General features: G+C 45.1%; 1 protein-coding gene and 1 non-coding gene across 7 annotated transcripts in view; both read right to left on the bottom strand.

The window, feature by feature from the left end:
- Positions 1 to 24,007, bottom strand: part of TRPC4AP (transient receptor potential cation channel subfamily C member 4 associated protein) — an 88,629-nt gene that overhangs the window by 8,544 nt on the left and 56,078 nt on the right. For 3 of the 6 annotated variants that reach the window (XM_054542190.2, XM_002830241.4, XM_063720631.1), the window contains exons 8-11: positions 23,763 to 23,948; positions 10,341 to 10,483; positions 5,019 to 5,150; positions 2,002 to 2,060 (exon numbers count right to left, since the gene is read on the bottom strand). In XM_054542190.2, the coding sequence (XP_054398165.1) occupies positions 2,002 to 2,060; positions 5,019 to 5,150; positions 10,341 to 10,483; positions 23,763 to 23,948 (520 nt within the window). Of the gene's footprint in view, positions 1 to 2,001; positions 2,061 to 5,018; positions 5,151 to 10,340; positions 10,508 to 23,762; positions 23,949 to 24,007 lie in introns of all 6 variants that reach the window. The other 3 variants (XM_009233533.4, XM_002830240.4, XM_063720630.1) reach the window with 1 other exon arrangement.
- On the bottom strand, positions 19,376 to 19,479 carry LOC112130450 (U6 spliceosomal RNA). The gene has a single exon (XR_002912714.1). It is a non-coding gene; the product is annotated as a U6 spliceosomal RNA (small nuclear RNA).

A 24,007-nucleotide genomic window follows, 5' to 3' on the forward strand; every position in this document is an offset into this window, starting at 1 on the left:
TTCACGTCTAATCCCAGCACTTTGAAAGGTCAAGGCAGGTGGATCACGAGGTCAAGAGTTCGAGACCAGCCTGGCCAACGTGGCGAAACCCCGTCTCTACTAAAAATATAAAAAATTAGCTGGGCGTGGTGGCACACGCCTATAATCCTAGCTACTCAGGAGGCTGAGGTAGGAGAATCGCTTGAACCCAGAAAGTGGAGGTTGCAGTGAGCCAAGATCGCGCCACTGCACTCCAGGCTGGGCAACAGAGCAAGATTCCGTCTTGAAAAAAAAAAAAAAAAAAAAAAAAAGAAAGAAAACACATTTAATATATCTAACCCACTAAACCTCCTAGCTTAGTCTAGCCTACCTGGAATGTGCTCAGAACACTGACTTCAGCCTACAGTTGGCCATAATCACTGGCAACATGGCAGGCACAGCACAGAGTACTGGTTGTCTACCTTGGTGACTGTGTAGCTGGTCACCATTTTTCTTGAAATACATTCTGAGCTGCAGTTGCAGCTCAGCGCCCAGCATTGCAAGAGTATTGAACTGTTTATCATGAGCCCAGGAAAAGATCAAAATTCAAAATTCTACTTCTGTACCATTGTGAAGTTGAAAAATTCTAAGTGGACCATCTGTATATAAAATCCAGGCCTGTGACTGCGACCACAACGTCCTGTGCAGCCCAGAGCCACGCCCTCATCACTCCCATCAGCGGACCACAATGGTCTTCCCTCGTTCAGGGGCTTCTGGCTAGAACACTCACCCTCTCACATGCCTGTTCACTCAATTCACTACAAGCTGACCCTTCAGGTCTTGGCGGGCAAGCCTCTTCTGCAGGCGAGAGTTCCTGAGCGTCCTCTGGCCAGTCCTGGACCCTGTCAAATGACCTCTCACAGACCCCCGTTCCTCTCCTCCTGAATACCATCTCCACTTATCACTAATGCTCAACGGTGGAATCCTTGGATGAACGACAGTCTCTGTTTTCAGACTCTGCCCTTCATGAGAGCAGGGGCCCTGGCTGTTTGCATTCATCCTGATACCCCACAGAGTACTCAGATTGAAGAGTCTGATGAAAGCCAGAGACTCACTTCCTCAGGGAAAACAGCACAGTTCCATAATATATGTGGTGCCATTTTTCAGAAGGTTAACATGCTTCCTGGAGCCCTTCTATGGCTTTCAGCCAGAAAACCTCTCACAGAGGACGGGTGCATATGATGGAGGTGCCCTGGGGCCACAGCTGTCTCCAGGCATGTTCTGTTAGCTCAAATGCAAGGTTTTTAAAAAATTTAAACCAACATTTAAAATCAGGACCTTTCACATAAATCTTAATTTCTGCCTTTCCTTGGCAGAAAAAATCAGAAGTTATGCAACAGTGGGCCTAGTTTCCTGTGCACATGCAGCTGGCTGGAGCTGAGCTCACTGAAATTCTTGCTCACTAAGGTCCCCACATCACCTCCCCAGTGCCAAGGTCAAGGGTCAGCTGCTAGTCACCCCATTCCTGCACTGTTTTCCTTACAGCAGAGAGTAATTTTCCTTGTACATTCTCCATCGAAGGTTAAAAAATAAATGAGCGCAGAATGTCTTTCAAGAAAAATGGGAGCACACCTCCTTGTGGAGGGAAGAATCCTCCAGCTGCTCAGTAAGCAGTCGGCTTTGCCTGTCTGAAGTTCCTGCCAGCCCCTGGGAATAGCCACGCTGTCCACTCTTGCTTTAGAGGGGCAGTAGGTTGAGAGATCCATTGATTCCAAAGGTAATAAGGGGCCAACAACTTCCATACTCAGTTCCTGGCGTGGCTATGAGGGTTAGAAGCAAGCTCAGGGGCAGTGCCTGCCATAAGGAAGTCTGGAAAGACGGGAGGTCCGACTGCAGTGTCACACCTGCTAACACTGAGGGGACAGTGGGCTTCCACCAGCTCCAGGGCCTCCTCTTGAGCTGAGGTCAGGGACCAGACAAGGAGATCGAGGCCTTCCGAAGACAACCCAACAACTCTCCTTGCAGGGACACACTTGTACTTACTCGTGGTGGTCGCTGAAGCTCTGAAGAAGCCTCAAAAACTGTATCTTCAAGGTGATGTCCTGAAACACATGCATAGCCTCAATGTTAGGAGCACAGTCACAAGGTTCCAAAATAACACAAGCAGACACTCTGGTTAGAGCCTGCTTCTCTAAGCCTCTGTCCTCATGTACCATGAGGAATTTTCTTTAGTGAGAAAACCATCTGTTCACTTCCACATCTGATCAACAGCAGGTTAAGCTAATGTGGCCCCCTTCCTGCTAAAAACATGCCATCACACTCAATAAAAAATAAGGCGGGGCGTGGTGGTTACACCTGTAATCACAGCACTTTGGGAGACCAAGGCGGGCAGATCGCTTGAGGTCAGGAGCTTGAGATCAGCCTGGGCAACATGGCAAACCCCGTCTCTACTAAAAATACAAAAATTAGCCAGGCATGGTTGCTGCGCCTGTAATTCTGGCTACTCAGGAGGCTGAGGCAAGAGAATCACTTGAACCTGGCAGGCGGAGGTTGCAGTGAGCCGAGATCGCACCACTGACTGCACTCCAGCCCGGGTGATGGAGACTCTGTCCCAAAAAACCAACCAAACAAACAAACAAAACAACACATGTGGGGAGGAGCAGGGGAAGTCCATAGGAGTTAGAAATGAAGAAAGGACCGAGGAGTTTGGAATAGTGAGCCAAGAAACTGATACTCAGCAGCTGTGGGCAGTGTGGAGAGGTGGAGACAAGACCTAGTCACACTAAGGCTTGGGTTTTAATGCCCTGCAGGGACCAGACAAGGTCTCAGGTCCTGGTAAAGCCTGGGGAGCATGTACACTTGGTGAAAGAAGGGTTAGAAAGGCCTGACCCACCAGCCCAGGGAGCCTGGCTCTACCACGGTGCTGCTGGTGGGTGAAGGGGGCCCTCCCAAGAGCAGCAGAAACCCTGGGCTCATACGACTGGGGCAGTAGGGCCAAGACATTAAACAAGAAAACTGGCCCTGGGACAGCTGTACCTGACACACCTGGCAGACAAAAGCAAAAGTGCCCTGTAGAAATGCCTCCAGGGCTGAGGCTACACAGGTACCCATGGGGGAAACTAGCCCCACTGACCTCAAGTGATCTGCCCGCCTTGGCCTCTCAAAGTGCTGAGATTATGGGTGTGAGCCACCATGCCCGGGAGCATGGTTCTATAAGTGGATGAAAATTACAATTGGATAAAACAGCAAATAAGGAAAAGCAGGCTGCTAGCTCATGCAGTGGGCAGCCCCCTGCCTGGAGTGAAATGAGATCCCCATCACAGAGATTACAAGGGGAAGTGGCTAGAGGGCCTTAGGCAGAATTTTTTTTTTTTTTTTTGAGACACAGTTTCACTCTGTTGCCCAGGCTGGAGTGCAGTGGCATGATCTCAGCTTACTGCAACCTCTGCCTCCTGGGTTCAAGCAATTCTGGTGGCCGCTCCATAGACATTACAAAACACGAGGCAACACTCCCCCCTGAGGTCTGAAGACCCAAACACAAGCATTAGTGTCCCACGAGCAATCGAAAGAGACCTTAAGAAAGTATTTTAAAAATGATTAAAAACAGAATATGCAGCAGAAAAAAGATATTAACATCATGGCTAAGCAGTTTCCGAATTGAGCCAGACAGAACATCTAGAAATGCAAAATATATTTGCTTGAAATTAAAAACTCAAATGATAAAGCAGAAGACAGGTCACTGAGGGAAGTCCCCAGAATGCAGTGAAGAGATGAAGGCCCCATGGCACCAGGCCCTGATGGCTGTGTGGCACTTTCAAGTCCCAGAGCACTTTCCTTCTCATGCTGGTAGGCAGGGTGTCAACTAGCCAGGGGGCCAATAGGGGAAAGAGTATTATCCTCCTTCTGCAAGAAAACAGAGGCTCAGAGATTCAGTGATTCATTCAAGCTCTTCCAGCAAGCCTTCCAATGTCCTGTTCAGAGCTCTCTCAAGGGGACTGTGAGAGACACAAGGTAAAGGAGAGTGCTTGGGCTCAAAAAACCAAAGCCCCCTTTTTTTGTATGAGACAGTGTCTTTGCTCTGTCACCCAGGCTGGAGTGCAGTGGCTTGATCTTAGTTCACTGCAACCTCCACCTCCCGGGTTCAAGTGATTCTCCCACCTCAGCCTCCTGAGTAGCAGGGATTACAGGTGCCCACCAACACGCCTGGCTAATTTTTGTATTTTTAGTAGAGACAGCGTTTCATCATGTTGGCCAGGCTGGTCTCAAACTCCTGACCTCAAGTGATCTGCCCGCCTTGGCCTTTCAAAGTGCTGGGATTATGGGTGTGAGCCACCATGCCCAGGAGCACGGTTCTATAGGTGGATGAAAATTACAATAGGATAAAACAGCAAATAAGGAAAAGCAGGCTGCTAGCTCATGCAGTGGGCAGCCCCCTGCCTGGAGTGAAATGAGATCCCCATCACAGAGATTACAAGGGGAAGTTGGCTAGAGGGTCTCAAGCAGGAACCTTTTTTTTTTTTTTTTTTTTTTTTTGAGACACAGTCTCACTCTGTTGCCCAGGCTGGAGTGCAGTGGCGTGATCTCAGCTTACTGCAACCTCTGCCTCCTAGGTTCAAGCAATTCTGGTGCCTCAGCCTCCCGAAGAGTTGGGATTACAGCCACCCAACACCATACCTGGCCAATTTTTGTATTTTTAGTGAGAGACGCAAGTGTCTCTCACACTAGTGAGACAGGGTTTCACCATGTTGGCCAGGCTGGTCTGTAACTCTTGACCTCAAGTGATCTGCCTGCTCGGCCTCCCAAAGTGCTGGGATTACAGGCATGAGTCTCTGTGCCCAGCCTAGGAACATCTTAAAAGGGATTTCTGCATAGGTTGGGGTGGGGAGTGGGGTTCACTCAGATCCTACTCCAAGGTAGCTTCCAATTAGGGGACTGTAAAATATGATTTTAGTTTCTGCTCTACTCCCAAAGGAAAAAAGGTCAAAGGGTCAGCAGCAGGCCTCGAAACAACTACTCCAAGCCAGCGAGGCCCCATCTGTCCCCAGGGGTCTCCTGCTTACCGGGCTACAGTCACAGTTCTGGTTGTGACCATGGAGGACAAGGGCAGATGCTGAATGCTTCCTCCAAATCAGTTTGTCAAACAAATTATTAAGTCCGGGGATCAGCTTGAACTCTGCAATCATTCTGTGAACCTGAATGGGATAGGAAGGAAAAAGTATTAAGACAAATGTGCTTGAAAAATCCAGCAAAACCTCGTGCTCAGTACACACGATAATGATATTCAGGACGAGTATCAGTTCTGTCAGTAAGGAGTGCCAGGGTCTGAAGAAAACATCCGTGTATCCCCTATGCCCACCACACACAAACCCACTTTCTAACTTTGCTCATTAATGCTCACAATAATGCTACAAGTCATAATGTCTGGTAGTTCCTATCACAGAAGCATGAGTTTGGGATTCAGAGAGTCCTGCACATGATTCAAGAGTCCTTTGGGATTCAAGAGTCCTGGGTTTGACTCTTAGCTTTACCATGTGCAAACTTTGTCACCTTAAACAAATTCCTTAAGATTTGTCTCCTCGTATTAATATCAAAATGTCCCTCATGCTTTGCACTAGGATAAATTTCAGCTGAAAGTAAGATACAATTATTAAAAAACTCTAAGATCTAGAAAAATCTCTGCAAAGAATTAAAAAAAAATGATCTAAGAGTTAGAAAAGCCTTTCTGAAGGATTATACTAAACCTAGAAGCTAAAAAAGAAGCTTGTTGACATCAACCACCCAAACCTTTTAAAATTCTGTACGGCAAAACTCAAAATAAGCAAAGTCACAAGCCAAATATGACAAAGAGAGAACATACATTGGCAATTCATGCCACAGGCAAAGAAATTCCTCTACAAGGAGTCCTACAAATGTCTCTGATTTTTCACTTTTTCAGACTGGGAAAGATGACAAAGCTTTATAAGACCGTGTTGGTGACTTGGGCATTGGGTACATTCACACGCTGTTGGTGGGAGGGCACATTGGTATGACCTGCACAGGGAAGAGGGTTTGGCAGTAGCTCTAAAATTGCAAATCCATAATCCCTTTAACCAGCAATTCCACTTTAGGAATTTACACTCAGACAGATCCATATAAACACTAAATGATATATATTTACAACACTACTCACTATAGCATTATTTGTAATACCCCAAAATAAATTATGGTATGCCACTCAATGGGATACAAGGCACCAGTAAAAAAGAATCAAGGTATTTTATATGCCGTGAACTGAACAATTGCCGAGAGATAATACTGGGAAAGCAAGTGTGCTCATGCTATATTACTGATTGTGTAAAAAAAGAGGAATACAATTCGCCTTTGTAAGCATAAAAATGTCTCTAGAAGGATACACTAATAACTGGTAAAATTAGCTGCTTCATGGAACCATCAGAATGTCAAGGATCAGAGGGGAGAGAGGCTTCACTGATACTAATTTCTATCTTTTAAAACAGAACTAGATGAATGATTTCCCTATTAAAATTTGTTTATATAACATGAGGCTATTACAAGTCCTTCTCGGGGCTGTTGTAAGGATCAAGTCAGAAAGCAGATGTAAAGCTCTGCACACAGCACCAGTGCTCGCTTATTGCTATTTTACAAGGGGGAGAAGTTCAGCAAGACCAGCCTGGGCAAGGTCATTGATTGCAACGGCACCTAACTCAGGTGTTCAGATCCTAAGTCTGCCCCTTTCTAGCCCACTACAGGTATGCATTTATCTTGGGAGACCAGAACCTGACAAAGACATCCCTGGCAGCCTCCATTCCTATGGACCTCTCCTTCAACCTATTAGGTTGTGTAGAAGTAATTGCGGTTTTTGCCACTGAAAGTAATAGAGGTGACTACTCTTCCTACTAGAAATCACAGCCTCTGGCCAGTGTTAAGACTCATAAGCAGCCCAGAATCTGTTAGACTGAGGCTGATGTAAAATGACACCTGCTCTGCCACTCAGGCCTTTACTAAAACCCAGCCTGGGTCTACCTTGCCCTGCTTAACTGGGGGTGGGGAGGTACGGCTGACATCTATGGTGTTCACCAAGCCATTTGCCTTCCTGTCTCACTCCAAAGGGCCCTAAGCCACGCCCAGGTCACACAGCTATAAAACGTTCCAACAATGGCCCAAAAAAATTCATCCAGTGCAACTGCCTCAATGCACAGACTAGAAACCCAAGCTTAAAGAGATTAGGGGTGAGTCACACAGCTGGGAAGAGAGGGGCCTTCTGAGGCAGACTTGGACCTGACCCTGGGTCTCCTAAGTTCAGGCCAAGTGCTTAGGTTTGAGGTTTCTACTACATCATTTCCCTTTTCTCCTAACAATACCAGCTTCTCGGCTGGGCATGATGGCTCACGCCTGTAATCCCAGCACTTTGGGAGGCCAAGGCGGGTGGATCACTTGAGGCCAGGAGTTTCAGACCAGCCTGGCCAACATGATGAAACCCTGTCTCTACTAAAAATACAAAAATTAGCTGGGTGTGGTGGCGCATGCCTGTAGTCCCAGCTACTCGGGAAGCTGAGGCAGGAGAATTGCTTAAACCCAGGAGGCGGAGGTTGCAGTGAGCAGAAATTGCACTCCAGCCTGAGTGACAGGGAGACTCCGTCTCAAAAACAAAAACAAAAACAAAATACAAAAATTAGCCAGGCATGGTGGTGTGCGCCTGTAACCCCAGCTACTTGGAGGGCTGAGGCAGGAGGATCGCTTGAGCTGGGGAGGCAGAGGTTGCAGTGAGCCGATATCATGCCACTGCACCACTCCAGCCTGGGTGGCAGAGCAAGACTGTCTCAAAAAAAAAAAAAAAGAAAATAGCAGCTTCTTCACGTGTAAATTTGTAAAACAAATTTTACTTGTAGAATGCATTATTCCTACTCTCAGGTCCAGCCCCGTAGCCTGCTCTATAGCAGGATGGTAGGCAAGTGGGCGAGATGAAGTGCCACTCTTCCTGAGGAGGCAGCGGGTGCAAGCTCAGGCTTTGCAGTCAGACAGCCCTGGGTTCACAAGATAGCTCTGTGACCCTGGGCAACATTCTTTCAGCCCAAGTCCCTTGATAGAAAAGGCGATGGGGGACGACAGAGCTGTTGAAAAGGCTCAATGAGGTAATGTGGAAGCTACTCAGGGCACTAAATGAAACGACTGCTACATGGAGGATATTCATTAGCACCAGACGGATGAAGCTTCACAGCACATGGGGAGCCTTTCCAGTCCTGAGATTTCAATTTGGCCAAGATTGGTCTGAGAACTTGGCCCAACTGCTCATTAACGAGGAGGCCTCTTTAAGGAGGAAGCCTTCTGTGAGGCCTGGCCAAGGAAACCCTTCCCCTTGCTACCCAGTATAGGCAGGATCTGGGAATCCAGATCCTCACGGTGCCCGGCACACAGCAGAAACCCAGGAAATGCTGACTGTGCAAATGAGAACATGCTAGTGAAACAGTGGTTTTGGGGGGCCAGGATTTCAAGGTCACTAGTAGTCTCTTCCCAAGGAACCAGCACTGTAATCATACAGTTTAACTCAAGACCGCAACAACTCATAGCAACTTGGCAACAAGAAGGCTCAGGGAACAGAGAACTGCTGTGAGAGGGCAGAAAGAGGAGGCAGGGCAGCAGAGTTTAAATCCTGGCTCTATCCAGGCCTGTCCCCCAAGCGCATAGCCCACTTTATGCCCTGGCTTTCTCAAGAATTGAGTGTGGGGACACAGAGTCACCACCTGTTGTGTAACTTACTAAATACCTGAAAATTCAAACAACTGTGAAAGTGCCTCGAAAAAGTAATAGCACTCAACGCGCAGAAGCTGTCCCTACAATTATTTCAAATATAAGTAACTGTGAAAGTGCCTCAAAAGAGTAATAGCACTCAATGCATAAAAGCTGTCCCTAGAACTATTATTTTTTATTAAAAACATGTTCCGTATTGAAGGAAGGGACACCAATGCTGTGGCTATCAGTGTGGGATCTCATCCAGTGTCCTGGTTTTAAATACAACCATATGCTGAGGACTCCCAAAGTGATACCTCCAGCCTTGCCATCTCCCCAACACCAGCTGTAGGTAATCAATCCAAGTGTCGATTCTAACACACACCTCAAATCTACCTTGTACAAAACACAACTCCCCATCTTCCTCCCTAAGCCTGCTCCTCCACTCCTTACCTGCTAGTCTTAACCATCTCAATACATGGCAAATCCATTCTCCTACTTGCTTGGGCGAAAAACCTTGGGAGTCACCCTTAACTCCTCTCCTCACTCTTAAGTTCACATCCAAACCATCAGCAAATCCTATCTTTCAAAACATATCCAGAATGCAACCACCTCCCACCAGTCCCACCATCAATGTGCTGGTCCTAGCTGCTATCATCTCTTGGCCCTATTATGAGGGCCCCTAATGGTCGCCCTATTCCCTTCCTTGCTGTTTCCAGTCTTTCCAAAAGCAGTCAGAGGAATGACTTCTCACTTCACTCAGAGTAAAAACCAAAGTCTTTAAAATGGCCTGTGACAGCTTGACGTGACCTGGTCCCCGTGAGCCCTCAGCCCTCGTCTCCTGGCTGTTTGCTCCAGGCCGTCCCCCAGCTGCCTCACTGTTCCAGCGACTACGCACACTCCTCCCCAGGGCACTGCCCCCTCCCACCTGGTATACTCCTCATTCTCTTCTGGACATTTTCATCCTCACTTGTAAAATGGGGGTAACTGTACCTCTGTTGCCCAGACTTGTGACAGTCCAGTGTCTGACTCAGAAAGGTGTGGAAGGACTGCTGAGCCTCCAGCCTCTCTCCTGCCCCCATGCCTGGTTTCCTCCCTAGAAGGGCGCGGTCTGCAGGAAAAGGCTACTTCTCAATAGTCTTGAGGAGGGCTGCACTGTTCCAAGCCCTTTTTCCTCCACTGTAGGTTGTGGGCCCTTCCTCCTCCGTCTTGGAACTACTTCAAGGCTCAGGGAACCTTGCACATCTGGAGCCCCCCCATACTTGCCCAGTTTTCCTAAGCAGACACAGCTCTGGGCTCTGTCCCACTGCCCTGAGCCCACATCAGGTTGGCAACTCCTCTAGCACGTCCACAGGGCCAGGCTTGCCAGTTTTCAACTTTGTAGTCTTCACCTCACAGAGGCAACTGCCTGCTCCTGCCCTCAGCACCAACCAGGACTGCCTAGAAATGCTCCATACAGCAAGGCACAGTGGAAAGACTCCCGGTTCTGAAATCAGCCTGGTTTCCTTATGGGTAGAACAGAAGGAGAAATACCGCTATGCTTTGCCAGGCTAGAGCGAGAGCCATTCCAACAGAAGGCCCAGTGGAGCACCTGGCATACCATGAGCACCCGGGCAGCACCTGCTCCCCGTGTCCTGAGACGCTGGAGAGGGGCCCACCTGGTTTCGCTGACGCCCCATCAGCAGCACGCAGAGAACATAGAGCACTTCCAGTTTGTACATGATCTCATGCATAATCTTCATTGACTGGGGCAGCTGGGTCCTGGCTGACGTGTGAGGCAGGCCATTCTCCTCAGAAGCCCCTGGAGGAGGGAACACAATGGAGGCTGACACAGCCACCGGAGACAGGATTGAGTCACAGCTTGTGAGGAAACACGTTTCTGCCCCTCGAACCTGCTCTGAACAGACTTGTAGCATAGCCATTTGGCTGGGCCTTGAGCCCAAAACACAGACTCTGAAAGCTGCAAAACTCCCTCCACACCCCCAGGAGCCAGGTGAGCGCAGAGACTTGGAAAAATGGACTCTGCAATAGTTATGTCTCATCAACTTTAACATAAAGTAAAAATATTCGGACACAGTCAACACAGTAACATGACCCATCCCTCCCTGCTTATGCCCTTCTCCTGCCACCAACCAGACCCCCAGAAAGCGCCCAGGCAGATGTATGACAGCAAATTATTGGGACCGCTCTTCAAGTCGCAAATGGCCCTGTTTACTTGGTTCTTCTGCTGAGACTCCATGACGGACACTGCTGAAGCCCAAGAGGGATTCTTTTTGAACAATTCCCCATTTTTTAAAAGAACCATCTAAATTTTTCTAAGGTTCAACTTTCTAAAGCAGACTGGGTATCACAACTGATGCTATTGATGCAGATGAACATATTATCTACAGGCAGATTTTCATTTTACCCAATGTCATTACTGCTAACATCAACAGCAGCTAAGTGATATTTATGGGACACTTGATATGTGTCAGACTTGCTGGCTTTATGACCTTGGGCCAGTCACCTCCTCACTAGGCCTTAGACTGCTCTGTAGCAGACAGCTAGGGTTACTGTACAGACTGAATGGGAACATAAGAGAAGCCCCCATTCACTCCTAGATCCTTTCTTTACTTATTTACAGAGTCTTGCTCTGTCACTCAGGCTGGAGTGCAGTGGCATGATCTGGGCTCACTGCAACCTCCGCTTCCTGGTTTCAAGCAAGTCTCCTGCCTCAGCCTCCCGAGTAGCTGGGACTACAGGCATGCGCCACCACGCCCAGCTAATTTTTCTATTTTTAGTAGAGATGGGGTTTCACCATGTTGGCCGGGCTGGTCTTGAACTCCTGATCTCAAGTGATCTGCCCGCCTCGGCCTCCCAAAGTGCTGGGATTACAGGCGTGAGCCACCATGCCCAGCGTAGATCCCTACTATTTCAAGAGGGCATTGGTCAGAGTCAGGAGAGGCTAGGTGATCTTAGCAGAGTGACTTCCCTTCAGTTTCCTCATTTTAAAGGTGAACAGATGAATCAGTAACTGCCAAGGTCCTCTCAAGTTCCTACAGAAACTGTTTCCCTAGAGGCTTTTTGCAAAGGCTTCTATGTGTTATAGAGGAGTGGTTATCAGATACATTCAGGTAAGGCTCATACAGAAAACACAGTGATACTCTGCAAAGTATCAAGACAGAAGACCCTAACTTATTCCGACTGGGTGTGGTGGCTCATGCCTATGATCCCAGGACTTTGGGAGGCCAAGGCAGGTGGACTGCTTGAGCCTAGGAGTTTGAGACCAGCCTGGACAATACAGTGAGACCTCATCGCTATAAAAAAATTTTAAAAATTAGCTGGGCATGGTGGCATGCGCCTGTAGTCCCAGCTACTCAAGAGGGAGAGGTGGGAGGATCGCTTGAGCCTGGAAGGCCAACAGAGATCGTGCCACTGCACTCCAGCTTGGGCGACAGAGCTGGACTCTGTCTCAAAAAACAAAAGGAGAGAGAGAGAATCTAACTTACTCTACCCTGTGGACTTGGAACTATCTTTCCCAGTCATGTTAAAATCACAACCCTGGAAGATGACAAGCTGCTGAATGAAGTGTGACTGAGACACAGCGTGGCACGGTAGTTAAGAGCACAGACCCTGAAGCCAGACTACTGGGTTTGAACCCCATTCACTAGCTGGGTGGTCTTCAGTAAATCAGTGGACCTCTCTGCTTCAGCATCCATCCTCCTTTGTAAAACAGCAATACTGACAACTATACCTACCCCTTAATGTTGTAAGGAGTAGAGGAATATACTGAAGGTGCCTGGAACATTGCCCCAAGTAAGCAACATACAATTAGAAACTAAATAGAAGTTAAGTCCTCAGAAAACTGAGTTTTTCTGCGAATGCTTGCTTGCTACTTTGTATTCTTTTTCATCTCCACGCTTTTAATGGGAACTAAACAGGCAGGAGGCAAAGACTTAGGAAAAATTTACTGGAGAAATTTTTAATTTAAGAGATTCTATCTACTCATATTTATTCTCCTGTACCTTGGGCAAAAAACTATAGTTACTCAATTTCCATGTTAGGACTCCTTGGCCCAGCTTCCAGAACAGTTAAGTGTCAGCTAATCTGTGAAGTGAACCTGAAGAACTATCACGCAGAATCCTGCCTCTGTCGTGCACTGCTGTGTGACCTTGCGTGCTTGGCATCCTCGGCACCCAGCCCATGGTGCTCTAGGGAGTCCTGCAGGGAAGGATGTTTATGGAAGCAGTGGGCACAGTGTGGGGCACACAAGTCCTACTGAGAAATGAACGTCTGCGAAGAAAGAGACAGGGCAGCTTGACCCCTCTCCAAGTCACCACCAACTTTTGGTGCCTGGCTTGCGCAGGCCTGACAAGACTTTCTGGGATAAATATTTTCAAGAAACAGTCTCCAAAGCAATGGCCAGAGCTTAGCAACAAGGTCAGTCCCAAGGATGAGGATGGGAAAACCAGCTCATGAGGCCTGTGCTTCCCTCCGAGTCTCTTCAGCTCTACCACACCGATTGGAGCGGTCACCACTCTCTGTCTGTCTGCACTGCACTCCATTTTCTGTGGGCATGCACACTCACTTTTTTTTTTTTTTTTTAACAGCTTTGAGGTACAATTCACATACCATGCAATTCACCCATTTAGTTAACCATGGTATCGTGATTTTTAGGACATTCATAGAGTTGTGCAGCCATTACCACAATCAATTTTAGAATATCTTCATCACCCCCCAAAAGCAGCCTTGTACTCACTACCAGTCACTTCCTATTTCCCACCAAACCCCTTAGCTCTAGGCAACCATGAAACCATTTTCCATCTCTATGCAATTGCCTATTCAGGACACTTCATATTAATGAACTCACGTAATATGCCGTCTTTTGTGACTGCTTCTTTCACACCTAGTACAATGTTTTCAAGGTTTATCCATGTTGTAGCACCTATCAGCATTCCCTTTTTTTTACTCCTGAATAATATCCGCTAGTATAAATATATCACATTCTGGCTTGGTACAGTGGCTCATGCCTGTAATTCCAATACTTCGGGAGACCAAGACGGGAAGATCATTTGAGTGCAGGAGTTTGAGACCAGCTTGGGCAACACAGCAAGATCCTGTCTCTTTTTATTACAAAAAATAAAAAAATTAGCTGGGCGTAGTGGCATGCATCTGTGTTTCCAGCTACTCGGGAGGCTGAGGTAGGAGGATGGCTGAGCCTGGGAGGTCAGGGCTGCAATGAGCTGTGATCACACCACTGCACTGTAGCCTAGGCGACAGAGAGAGACCCTGTCTCAAAAAACAAACAAAAAAAACAACAAAAAAAACCATATTCTGTTTATTCATTAATCAGGTGACAGTCATTTGCGTTGTTTCCATATTTTGGCTGTTATGAATATGCTGTGATGAACATACCTGAACAAGTTTTTGTGTAACATATATTTTCATTTCTCTTGGGTATATATCTGGGAGGAGGATTTCTAGGCCCTATGACATAACTGTATGTTAACCTTTTGAGGAACTGCTAGACTTTTTTCTAAAGTGGCTGCACTATTCTACATGCCCACTAATAGTGATTGAGGGCTCTGATTTCTCCATATTCTTGCCAACCCTTATTATCCACCTTTTTTGATGATAACCATTCTAGTGAGTATGAAGTACTATATCATTGTGGGGTTTGTTTTTTCCTCTATCACCTAGACTACTTAAGTGCAGTGGCAGGATCACAGCTCACTGCAGCATTGAACTCTGGACTCAAACAATCCTCCCACCTCAGCCTCCCAAGTTGTCAGGACTATGGGCACGTGCCACTATGCCTGGCTAACCAAAATTTTTTTTGTAGAGATGAGGTCTTGCTCTGTTGTTCGAGCTGGTCTTGAATAATCCTCCTGCCTTGGCCTCCCAAAGTACTGGGATTACAGGTGCCAGCCACTGTGCCTGGCCTCACTGTGGTTTTGATTTGCATTTCCCTGACGGCTACCATGATGGTGAACATTTTTCACGTGCTTAATAATTATTCGTATATCTTCTTTGAAGAAATGTCTATTCAGATCCTTTGTCTATATTTTGAAATGGGTTATCTTTTTTATTATTGAGTTATGGGAGTTCTTTATACATTCTAGATACAAATCCTTTATTAGATATATGATTTGCAAAAATGCCCCACCCTGCCTTACCCACAAAAAACGTTCTTCCATTCTGTGGGTTCTCTTTTTCACTTTCCTGATTGTGTTTTCTGAAGAACAAAACATTTTAATTTTGATGAAGTCCAATTTATTATTTACCTGGTTGCTTGTGCTTCAGATGTCATTGTGTATGACACCTAAACCGTTAAATCCAAGGCCATGAAGCTTTATCCTTATGTTTTCTTCTAAGGGTTTCATAGGTTTAGCTCTTACATTTAGGTCTTTGACCCTTTTAATTTTGTATATGACATAAGGCAGGGGATCTAACTTCATTATTTCACATGTGGACATCAAATGGTCCCAGTACCATTTGTTGAAAAGACTACTACCATTTGTTGAAAAAGACTACTACTGTTTCCGCCAATGAATGGTCTTGGTACCCGTTGAAAATCAATTGATCATAATAAGCATGAGGGTTTATTTCTGAATTCTCAACAATATTCCACTGATCAATATGTCTATCCTCAGGCCAGCAGCACAGTGTCTCGATTGCAGCTTTGTAGTAAGTTTTCAAGTCAGGACGTGAGTTGTCTTAGGTTTTTTTTGTTTTTATTTTTGTTTTTTTGAGACAGTCTCGCTGTCACCCAGGCTGGAATGCAGTGGCATGATCACAGGTTACTGCAGCCTCAAACTCCTGGACTCAAGCTACCCTCCCACCTCAGCCTCTTGAGTAGCTGGGACTATAGGTGGGTGTCATGAGGCTTGCCTAATTTTTAAATATTTTATAGAGACAGGGGTCTCACTATGTTACCCAGGCTGGCCTCAAACTCCTGAGGCCAAGTGATCCTCCTGCCTCAGCCTCCCAAAGTGCTGGGATTACAGGCATGAGTCACTGTACCCGGCCTAGTTCAAGACTGTTTTTGTTAATCTGAGTCTCCTGCACTTCCACATGAACTTTAGGATCAGCTACTCCATTTGTGCAAAGTAGTCAGCTGAGAGTTCTGACAGAAACTGTGTTGAATCTGTAAGGCTGATCTATAGATCAGAGTGGGAATATCATTATCTTAACAATATTAATTTTCTGATTCTTGGTCCTATTATAAATAAAATTGTTTCCTTAATTTTTGGTTTGTTGATTGCTACTCTATAGAAATACTACTCATTTTTAAATATTAGCCTTGTATTCTGAACCTTTGTTGAACCTATTTATTAGTTTACTGGTTTTTACACTAGATTCCTTAGGTTTTTCTACATACAAGATCATCCCATCTGTGAATAGTTTCACTACTTTTCTAATTTGCATGCCTTTAATTTCTTTTTCTTGCCTAACTGCCCTAGCCAGAACCTCCAATACAATGCTGAAGAGAAGTGGCAATGGCACTGCCACTTCTAGAAACGATCAGGAACTCGTCTTGCTCCTGATCTTAGTGGGAGAAGCTTTCAATTTTTTGCCATTAGGTATGATGTTAGCCATGGGTTTTTGCAGATGCCCTTTAACAGGCTGAGGAAGTTCTCTCCTGAGTGTTTGTTTTCACCATGAAGGGGTGTTGGATTTTGTCAAATGCTTTTTTGCTCCTATGGAAACGATCATATGGTTTTTGTCCTTTATTCTATTAACACAGTGTATTACATAAACTGATTTTCAAATGTTGAACCAAACTTGCATAAATCCATTTGGTCATAGTATACAATCCTTGTATGTTGCTATACTTGGTGTGCTAGTATTTTGTTGAGGATTTTTGCACCTATAATCATAAGAGATACTGGTCTTGTGATGTCTTCATCTGGTTTTGGTATCATGGTAATATGACCTCAAAGAGTAAGTTGAGAAGTGTTCCTTCCTCTTTTATTTTCTATTAGAGTCTGGAAAGTACTGGTGTGAATTCTTCTTGAAACATCTAGTAGAATTAACCAGTGAAGCCATGTGGGCCAGGACTTCTCTCTGTGGGCAGTTTTTCATTATTTATTCAATCTCGTTGTTATACTTCTTTCAGGTTTTCTATTTCTTCCTGAGTTAGCTGCAATAGTTTATGTCTTTTAACTTGCTCATTTCATCTAGGTTATTTAGTTTATTGGCTTATATTGTTTATAGTATTCCCTCAGAGTCCTTTTACTTTCTTAAGGTTGGTTGTAACGTACCTTCTTTCATTTCTAATTTAGTAATTTGAGCCTTTCTTTTTTGGTCAGTGTGGCTAAAAGTTTGTCAACTTTGTTGATCTTTCTAAAGATTACCTTTAAAAAAATCATCTTTGGTTTTGTAGATCTTCTCTATTGTTTTTTCTATTCTCTGTCTCATTAGTTTTCACTCTAATCCTATTACTTCCTTTTCCTTTTGAGATGTTTGTTCTTTTTCCAATGACTTAAGGTAGACGTTTAGGCAATTTAGATTTATTTAAAAATGTAGGCTTATAGCTCTAAAGTTCCCTCTAAGCACGCTTTAGCTGCATCCCATAAGTTTGTCTGTTATATACTGTCATTTTCATTTGTCTCAAAATATCTCCTTTTTTTTTTTTGAGACGGAATCTCACTCTGTCACCCAGGCTGTAGTGTGATCTCGGCTCACTGCATCCTCCGCCTTGGGGGTTCAAGCAATTTTCCTGCCTGGACCTCCTGACCTTAAGCGACCCGCCTCCTCGGCCTCCCAAAGGGCTGGGATTACAGGTGTGAGCCACCGCACCCAGCCTCAAGATATTTCCTAATTTTGTTTGTGATCTCCTGTTTGACCCATTGGTTATTTAGAAGTATTCTGCTTAATTTGCATTTATTTATTAATTTCCCAAGTTTGTTATTTATTTCTAACTCACCCCACTGGGATTTGAGGACATACTTTTGTACAATTTTAATCCTTTTACATTTGCTGAACTTTTTTTAACAGCCTAGCATATGGTCTGTCCTGGAGAATGTTCATGGGCACTTGAGAAGAATGTGCATTCTGTAGTAGTTGGGTGGAGTGTTCTACAGTTCTCTGTTAGTCCTTGTTGGTATACAGTGTTATTTAAGTCTTCTGTTTCTCTGTTGATCTTCTGCTTAGTTTTATCCATTATTAAAAGTAGTATGTTAAGGTCTCCAGCTGTTGTTTTTGAACTACTGCTCTCTTCCAATCTGTTAGTTTTTGCTTCATGTATTTTTGGGGGACTGTTTTTAGATGCATACATGTTTATAACTGTTATATCTTCTTGATGGTTTCACCCTGTTATTATAAAATATCCCTATTTTGCTCTGATAACAGTTTTTGCTTTAAAGTCTCTCCAGCTTTTTTGGCTGGGTGGTGGTGGCTCATGCCTGTAATCCCAGCACTTTGGGAGGCCAAGGCAGGCGGATCACCTGAGGCCATTTGAGACCAACCTGGCCAACATGCTGAAATCCCATCTCTACTAAAAACACACACAAAAATGAGCTGGGCGTGGGCTCCCCGCCTGTAATCCCAACTACTTGGGAGGCTGAAGCACGAGAATCGCTTGAACCCCGGGAGGTGGAGTTTGCAGTGAGCTGATCGTGCCACTGCACTCCAGCCTAGGCAACAGAGTGAGACTCCGTCCCTCCAGCTTTTTAAAAGTACAGCCTCTCCAGCTTTCTCGTGGATGCTGCCTGCATGATACATCTTTTTCTGTCCTTTACTTTTAACCTGTTTTATCTCTGAATTGAAAGTGTGTTTTCTGTAGGCTGCATATAACTGGATCTTGTTTTCTGATCCAATATAACAATCTGTCTTTTGAATGAATTGTTAAATCTGTTCACATTTAATGTTATTATTGATAAAGCTGGACTGACTTCTGCCATTTAACTTTTTGTTTTCTGTATGTCTTGTGTGTTTTTTTGTTCCTCTATATCTCCTTTAATGTTTCTTTTGATTAATATTTTCTAGTATAACATTCTATTTCCTTCAATTATTTCTTTACTATATTTCCCAAGTTACTTTTTCTTTTTTTTTTTTTTTGAGACAGAGTCTCGCTCTGTCACCCAGGCTGGAGTGCAGTGGCACAATCTCAGCTCACTGCAAGCTCCGCCTCCCGTGTTCATGCCATTCTCCTGCCTCAGCCTCCCCAGCAGCTGAGACTACAGGCGCCCGCCACCACGCCCAGCTAATTTTTTTGTATTTTTAGTAGAGACGGGTTTCACCATGTTAGCCAGGATGGTTTCAATCTCCTGACCTCGTGATCTGCCCGCCTCGGCCTCCCAAAGTGCTGGGATTACAGGCGTCAGCCACCGCGCCTGGCCCCAAGTTACTTTCTTAGAAGTTGCTGGCTGGGCGCGGTGGCTCACACCCGTAATCCCAGCACTTTGGGAGGCCAAGGTGGGCAGATCACCTGAGGTCGGGAGCTCGAGGCCAGCCTGACCGACATGGAGAAACCCCATCTCTACTAAAAATACAAAATTAGCTGGGCATGGTGGCACATGCCTGTAATCCCAGCTACTCGGGAGGCTAAGGTAGGAGAATCGCTTGAACCGGGGAGGCGGAGGTTGCGGGGAGCCAAGATGGCACCACTGCACTCCAGCCTGAGTAACAAGAGCGAAACTCCATATCAAAAAAAAAAAGTTGCTTACCACATATATCTTAATCTTTTCCAGATTTTTAAAAAAAATTAGAAATAAATATGGAATGCATCACGAATTTGCATGTCGTCCTTGCACAGGGGCCATGCTAATCTCTGTACTGTTCCAATTTTGGAATATGTGTTGCTGAAGCAAGCACTTTCAGATTTATTCTAACTTACAGCTCCATTCTGTCTTCACTCTTTCTGTGCTGTAATTGTGCATATTGTATCTATGTACGTTAAAAGCCCAACAATACTTGTTCTAATTGTTACTTTAAATAATTTTATGTTAGAGAAACTGAGAAAAGGAATGAAGAGCAAGTATACATTTATAGAGTTTATTGTATTTACCCTCTTATTACCATTTTGGTTCTCCTCACCGATTCCTATGGATTCAAGTTGCCATTTGGTGTCATGATACTCCATTACAACTTTGGTACCACCCGTTTTCTTTGTACAGTTATTGCAAAATATGTTTCCACATGTTATAGTTTCAACAATATAATTAGATGGTTTATGTAAGTTTCTTAACTAACTGAAGAAAAGGAAAATAAATATGCATTTACACAATCTCTTATAATTATAGAACTACCTTTACTGGTGCTCTTTGTTTTTCATGTGGAGTCAAATTACTGTCTGAAGTCACCTGCTTTCAACCTGAAGAACTTCCTTTGGTATTTCTCATAAGTCGGTATGCTGCTTAATTTCCAGATGTTTGTCTGTTACTAATGAGTTCTTTCAGTTTTTCTTTTCTAAGAATGTTTTTATTTCAACTTCATCTTTGAAACATAGTTTTGTAAAATACAAGGTTCTTGGATGACTGTTTTTTTCTTTCAGCATTCTGAATCTGTCACCCTACTGCCTTCTGCCTTCCATTATTCCTGATAAGTCAGCCACTAATCTTACTGGAATATCCTTGGGCATGATGAGCCATTTTTCTCTTACTACTTTCAAGATTTTCTTATCTTTCAGGATTTTTTTTTTTTTCTTTTTGGAGGCAGGGTCTCACTCTGTCACCCAGGCTGCGATCACAGCTCACTACAGCCTCATCCTCCTGGGTTGAGGTGATTGTCCCATCTCAGTTTCCTGAGTAGCTGGGATTACAGGTATGCACTACTACCCCTGGTTAACTTTATTTTTTATTTTTTATTTTTCAAAGAGATGGGGTTTTTGCCACATTCTCCAGGCTAGTCTTGAACTCCTGAGCTCAAGCGATCCACCCTCCTTGGCTTCCTAAAGTGCAGGGATTACAGGTGTGCGCCAACATGCCAGGCCTCAGCGTTTTTATTACGATGTGTCTGCATGTGGATCTGAGTATTCCAACTTGGATTCTTTGGGCTTCTTGAATGTGTGCATTAATGATTTACATTACATTTGGGAGGTTTTCAGCATTATTTCTTTGATACTTTTTTCTGTTCCTTTATCTCCTTCTGGTACTCCCATTATGCCTATCTTGGTATGCTTAATAGCGCCCCACATTATTTTAAGGCCCTATTCATTTTTCTTTATTCTTTCTTCCCTCTGTTCTTTAGAATGTTTAATCTCTATCAACCTATTTTGCTGAGTCTTTCTTCTGCCAGTTCATATCTACTGCTGAGTCTTTCTAGTGATTTTTTCATCTTGATTATTATACTTTTTATTTTTTTTTTGAGACAAAGTCTCACTCTTGTCACCCAGGTGCAACTGCAGTGGCACCATCTCAGCACACTGCAACCTCTGCCCCGGGTTCAATCGATTCTCATGCCTCAGCAATCCAAGTAGCTGGGATTACAGGTGTGCACCACCATGGCCATCTAACTTTTGTATTTTTAATAGAGATGGGGTTTCGCCACATTGGCCTGGCTGATGTCGAACTCCTGGCCTCAAATGCTCCGCCCACCTCAGCCTCCCAAACTGCTGGGATTACAGGTGTGAGCCACCACACCTGGCCTGATTATTATACTACTCTTCAACTCTAGAACTTCCACTGGGCTCTTTTCAAATACTTCCTATCTTTTTATTGTTATTCTCTATCTAACGACACATTATCAAATAGTCCTTTACTTCTTCAAGCATAGTTTTAGTTCTTTGATCATATATATATATTTTTCTGAGACAGAGTCTCGCACTGTCGCCCAGGCTGGAGTGCAGTGGCGGGATCTCGGCTCACTGCAACCTCTGCCTCCCAGGTTCACGCCATTCTCCTGCCTCAGTCTCCTGAGTAGCTGGGACTACAGGTGCCCGCCACCACGCCCAGTTAATTTTTTATATTTTTAGTAGAGACGGGGTTTCACCATGTTAGCCAGGATGGTCTCGATCTCCTGACCTCGTGATCCGCCCACCTCCACCTCCCAAGTGCTGGGATTACAGGTGTGAGCCACTGCGCCCAGCCCTTTGATAATATTTTTAATAGCTGCTTTGAAGTCACTGTTAAATCTGATATCTGGACCCTTTCACAGGCAATTTCTGTTGCCTTTTTCTTGTGTATAGGTTACACTTTCCTGTTTTTTTGTGTGTATGTCTCAATTTTTGTTAAAAACTGGACATTTTAGGCCAGGCGCGGTGGCTCACGCCTATAATCCCAGCACTTTGGGAGGCCAAGGCGGGTGGATTGCCTGAGCTCAGGAGTTCAATACCAGCAACTAGGTAAAACCCTTGCTCTACTAAAATACAAAAAATTAGCTGGGTGTGGTGGCATGCGCCTGTAATCCCAGCTACTCAGGAGGTTGAGAGAGAACTGTTTGAACATGCGAGACAGAGGTTGCAGTGAGCCAAGATTGTGCCACTGCACTCCAACCTGGGCGACAGAGACTCCATCTCAAAAAGAAAAAAAAATAAATAAAAATAAAAATTGGACATTTTAAGTAATATACTGGATACTGGATATAAGCAACTCTGGATACTGATTCCCCCTCCTTCAGGGCTTGTTGTTATTTGCTTATTTATTAGTTGAGTGACTTGGCTAGACTATTTTAGTGAAGTCTCTTTCCCCAAAGACTGGTGAAGATTTTCACGTTGTGCCTCAGAGAGTACAATCTTGGGCATGTACAGAGTCTCCCTGGGATGACATTCAGCCAGGCTGTCTTTGACTAGCTCTTTCCATGATCTCTCTGTTCAGCTTCCTGCCTCTTCTGGTATCATATCCAGCTGTTAGGCTCTACTAACTGCTGACTGAATTCTCGACTGTTTTTGATAATGTCCTGGAGTATACACTGCTCCGAAGTCTAATTCAATTAAATTCAGGAAGGGGTAATTTTTGAAATTGAGCTTTGTTCTGACCTCAGGAGAGTTCTTCTCAGCTGTCTCCTTCCCTGGTTCTCTGGTGAACTAGCTGGTCTGTGGATCACCCTGTTCTTAATTAAGACGAGGTACCTGGCCGGGCACAGTGGCTCATGCCTATAAACCTGGCACTCTGGGAGGCCAAGGAGGGTGGATCATTTGAGGCCAGGAGTTTGAGACCAGCCTGGCCAACATGGCAAAACCCGTCTCTATTCAAAAAAAGAGAAAATATAAAAAATAAAAGAGTAAAAAAAAAGAAGAGGTGCCTGTTTTTTTTTATTTGCTTACCATCAAAATCTCCTCAGGCATGAACTTCCCTGGACTCTGTTCTTACTAACTGCCTCTGTGGGCAAATTCTCAGAGCAGGGTCAGTAGCCTCTAGTCTTCTGGGCTTGCCTCTCCCAGTGTAAAACCCCTGTACATGAGCAAGCTAGGGCAAAGGTGATCAGAGCCATAGAATTCTTGGCCTGAAGTATGTGAGACAGAGCTTCCATACCGTGAGTGCAGTATGGAGCTGGGTGGAGGAAGGAACCCTCTGACCTCTTTGCCATACTCACCGAGAACTTAGTCTCTTCAATTTGGAGCTGGAGGGAAGAAGAAAAGCTGGTGGCCTCCCACTCCCAATGAGATACCTATTCCTTGTTTGGGAGCTGAGAATTCCTGGGTTTGTATATTCTGAACCTGCTGGCCAGGTTTAATGCTTTAGGGGTGGGCACCTAACCAAAGATGGGCCAGAGCTCTTTACCAGGAAGCTGGAGCTGAGACTGGGAGTCTTCTTATTTAATAGGCAGTCTTCTGCCTAGTCCCATCAAGGGGACCAGGAAAAGGCAGGGTACAGTGAGAGAGAAGACTAAGAAACACTGTAGAAAGAAAGAGACAAAGAGAGAAGTTCTAGGTTCCTAAGAATCCTCTGGTTACTGGTTCTTATTAGTCCCTGAGACACAGCTGTCTCAGGTCTGCAACAAAGCCCTTCTCCCTGAAATCAGGTCCACTTTGGGGAGTTCAATGAGGTTTCTGTAACAAGCTATCAAAAGAGTCTTAATAGTCATGGTCTAGAATTGCCTTGAGGAAAATTCTACTCTGAGCAAATCTCAAATTAATCCTCCTTGGAAAGGAGAGCAAGAATGGTCCCAGGCGCCCAAGGAAAAGCTCCCGATCACTCAGGGGACCCATCCTCCCATACCTTGATTGTGCTCTGACTCCTCATTGGCCACTCGCATCAGGGCATCTAGCACCAAAGCATTGTCTAGCCATGTGTACCACTCCTCCAACTCCTGAAGGAAGCTGGCTGTGCCCGTTGACTCCGACACCTTTCGAGTCGCCAGTTTACAAAGCCGCTCGACAAAGCCAGGGATGCTGAGAAGGGCCGCTGCCAGGGAAAGAACAAGCGAGGAAATTTTCAAACAGAGACCAGCAAAACTACCCCCT

This window comes from Pongo abelii, chromosome 21 (assembly GCF_028885655.2).
Source record: "Pongo abelii isolate AG06213 chromosome 21, NHGRI_mPonAbe1-v2.0_pri, whole genome shotgun sequence".
Taxonomy (NCBI): domain Eukaryota; kingdom Metazoa; phylum Chordata; class Mammalia; order Primates; family Hominidae; genus Pongo; species Pongo abelii.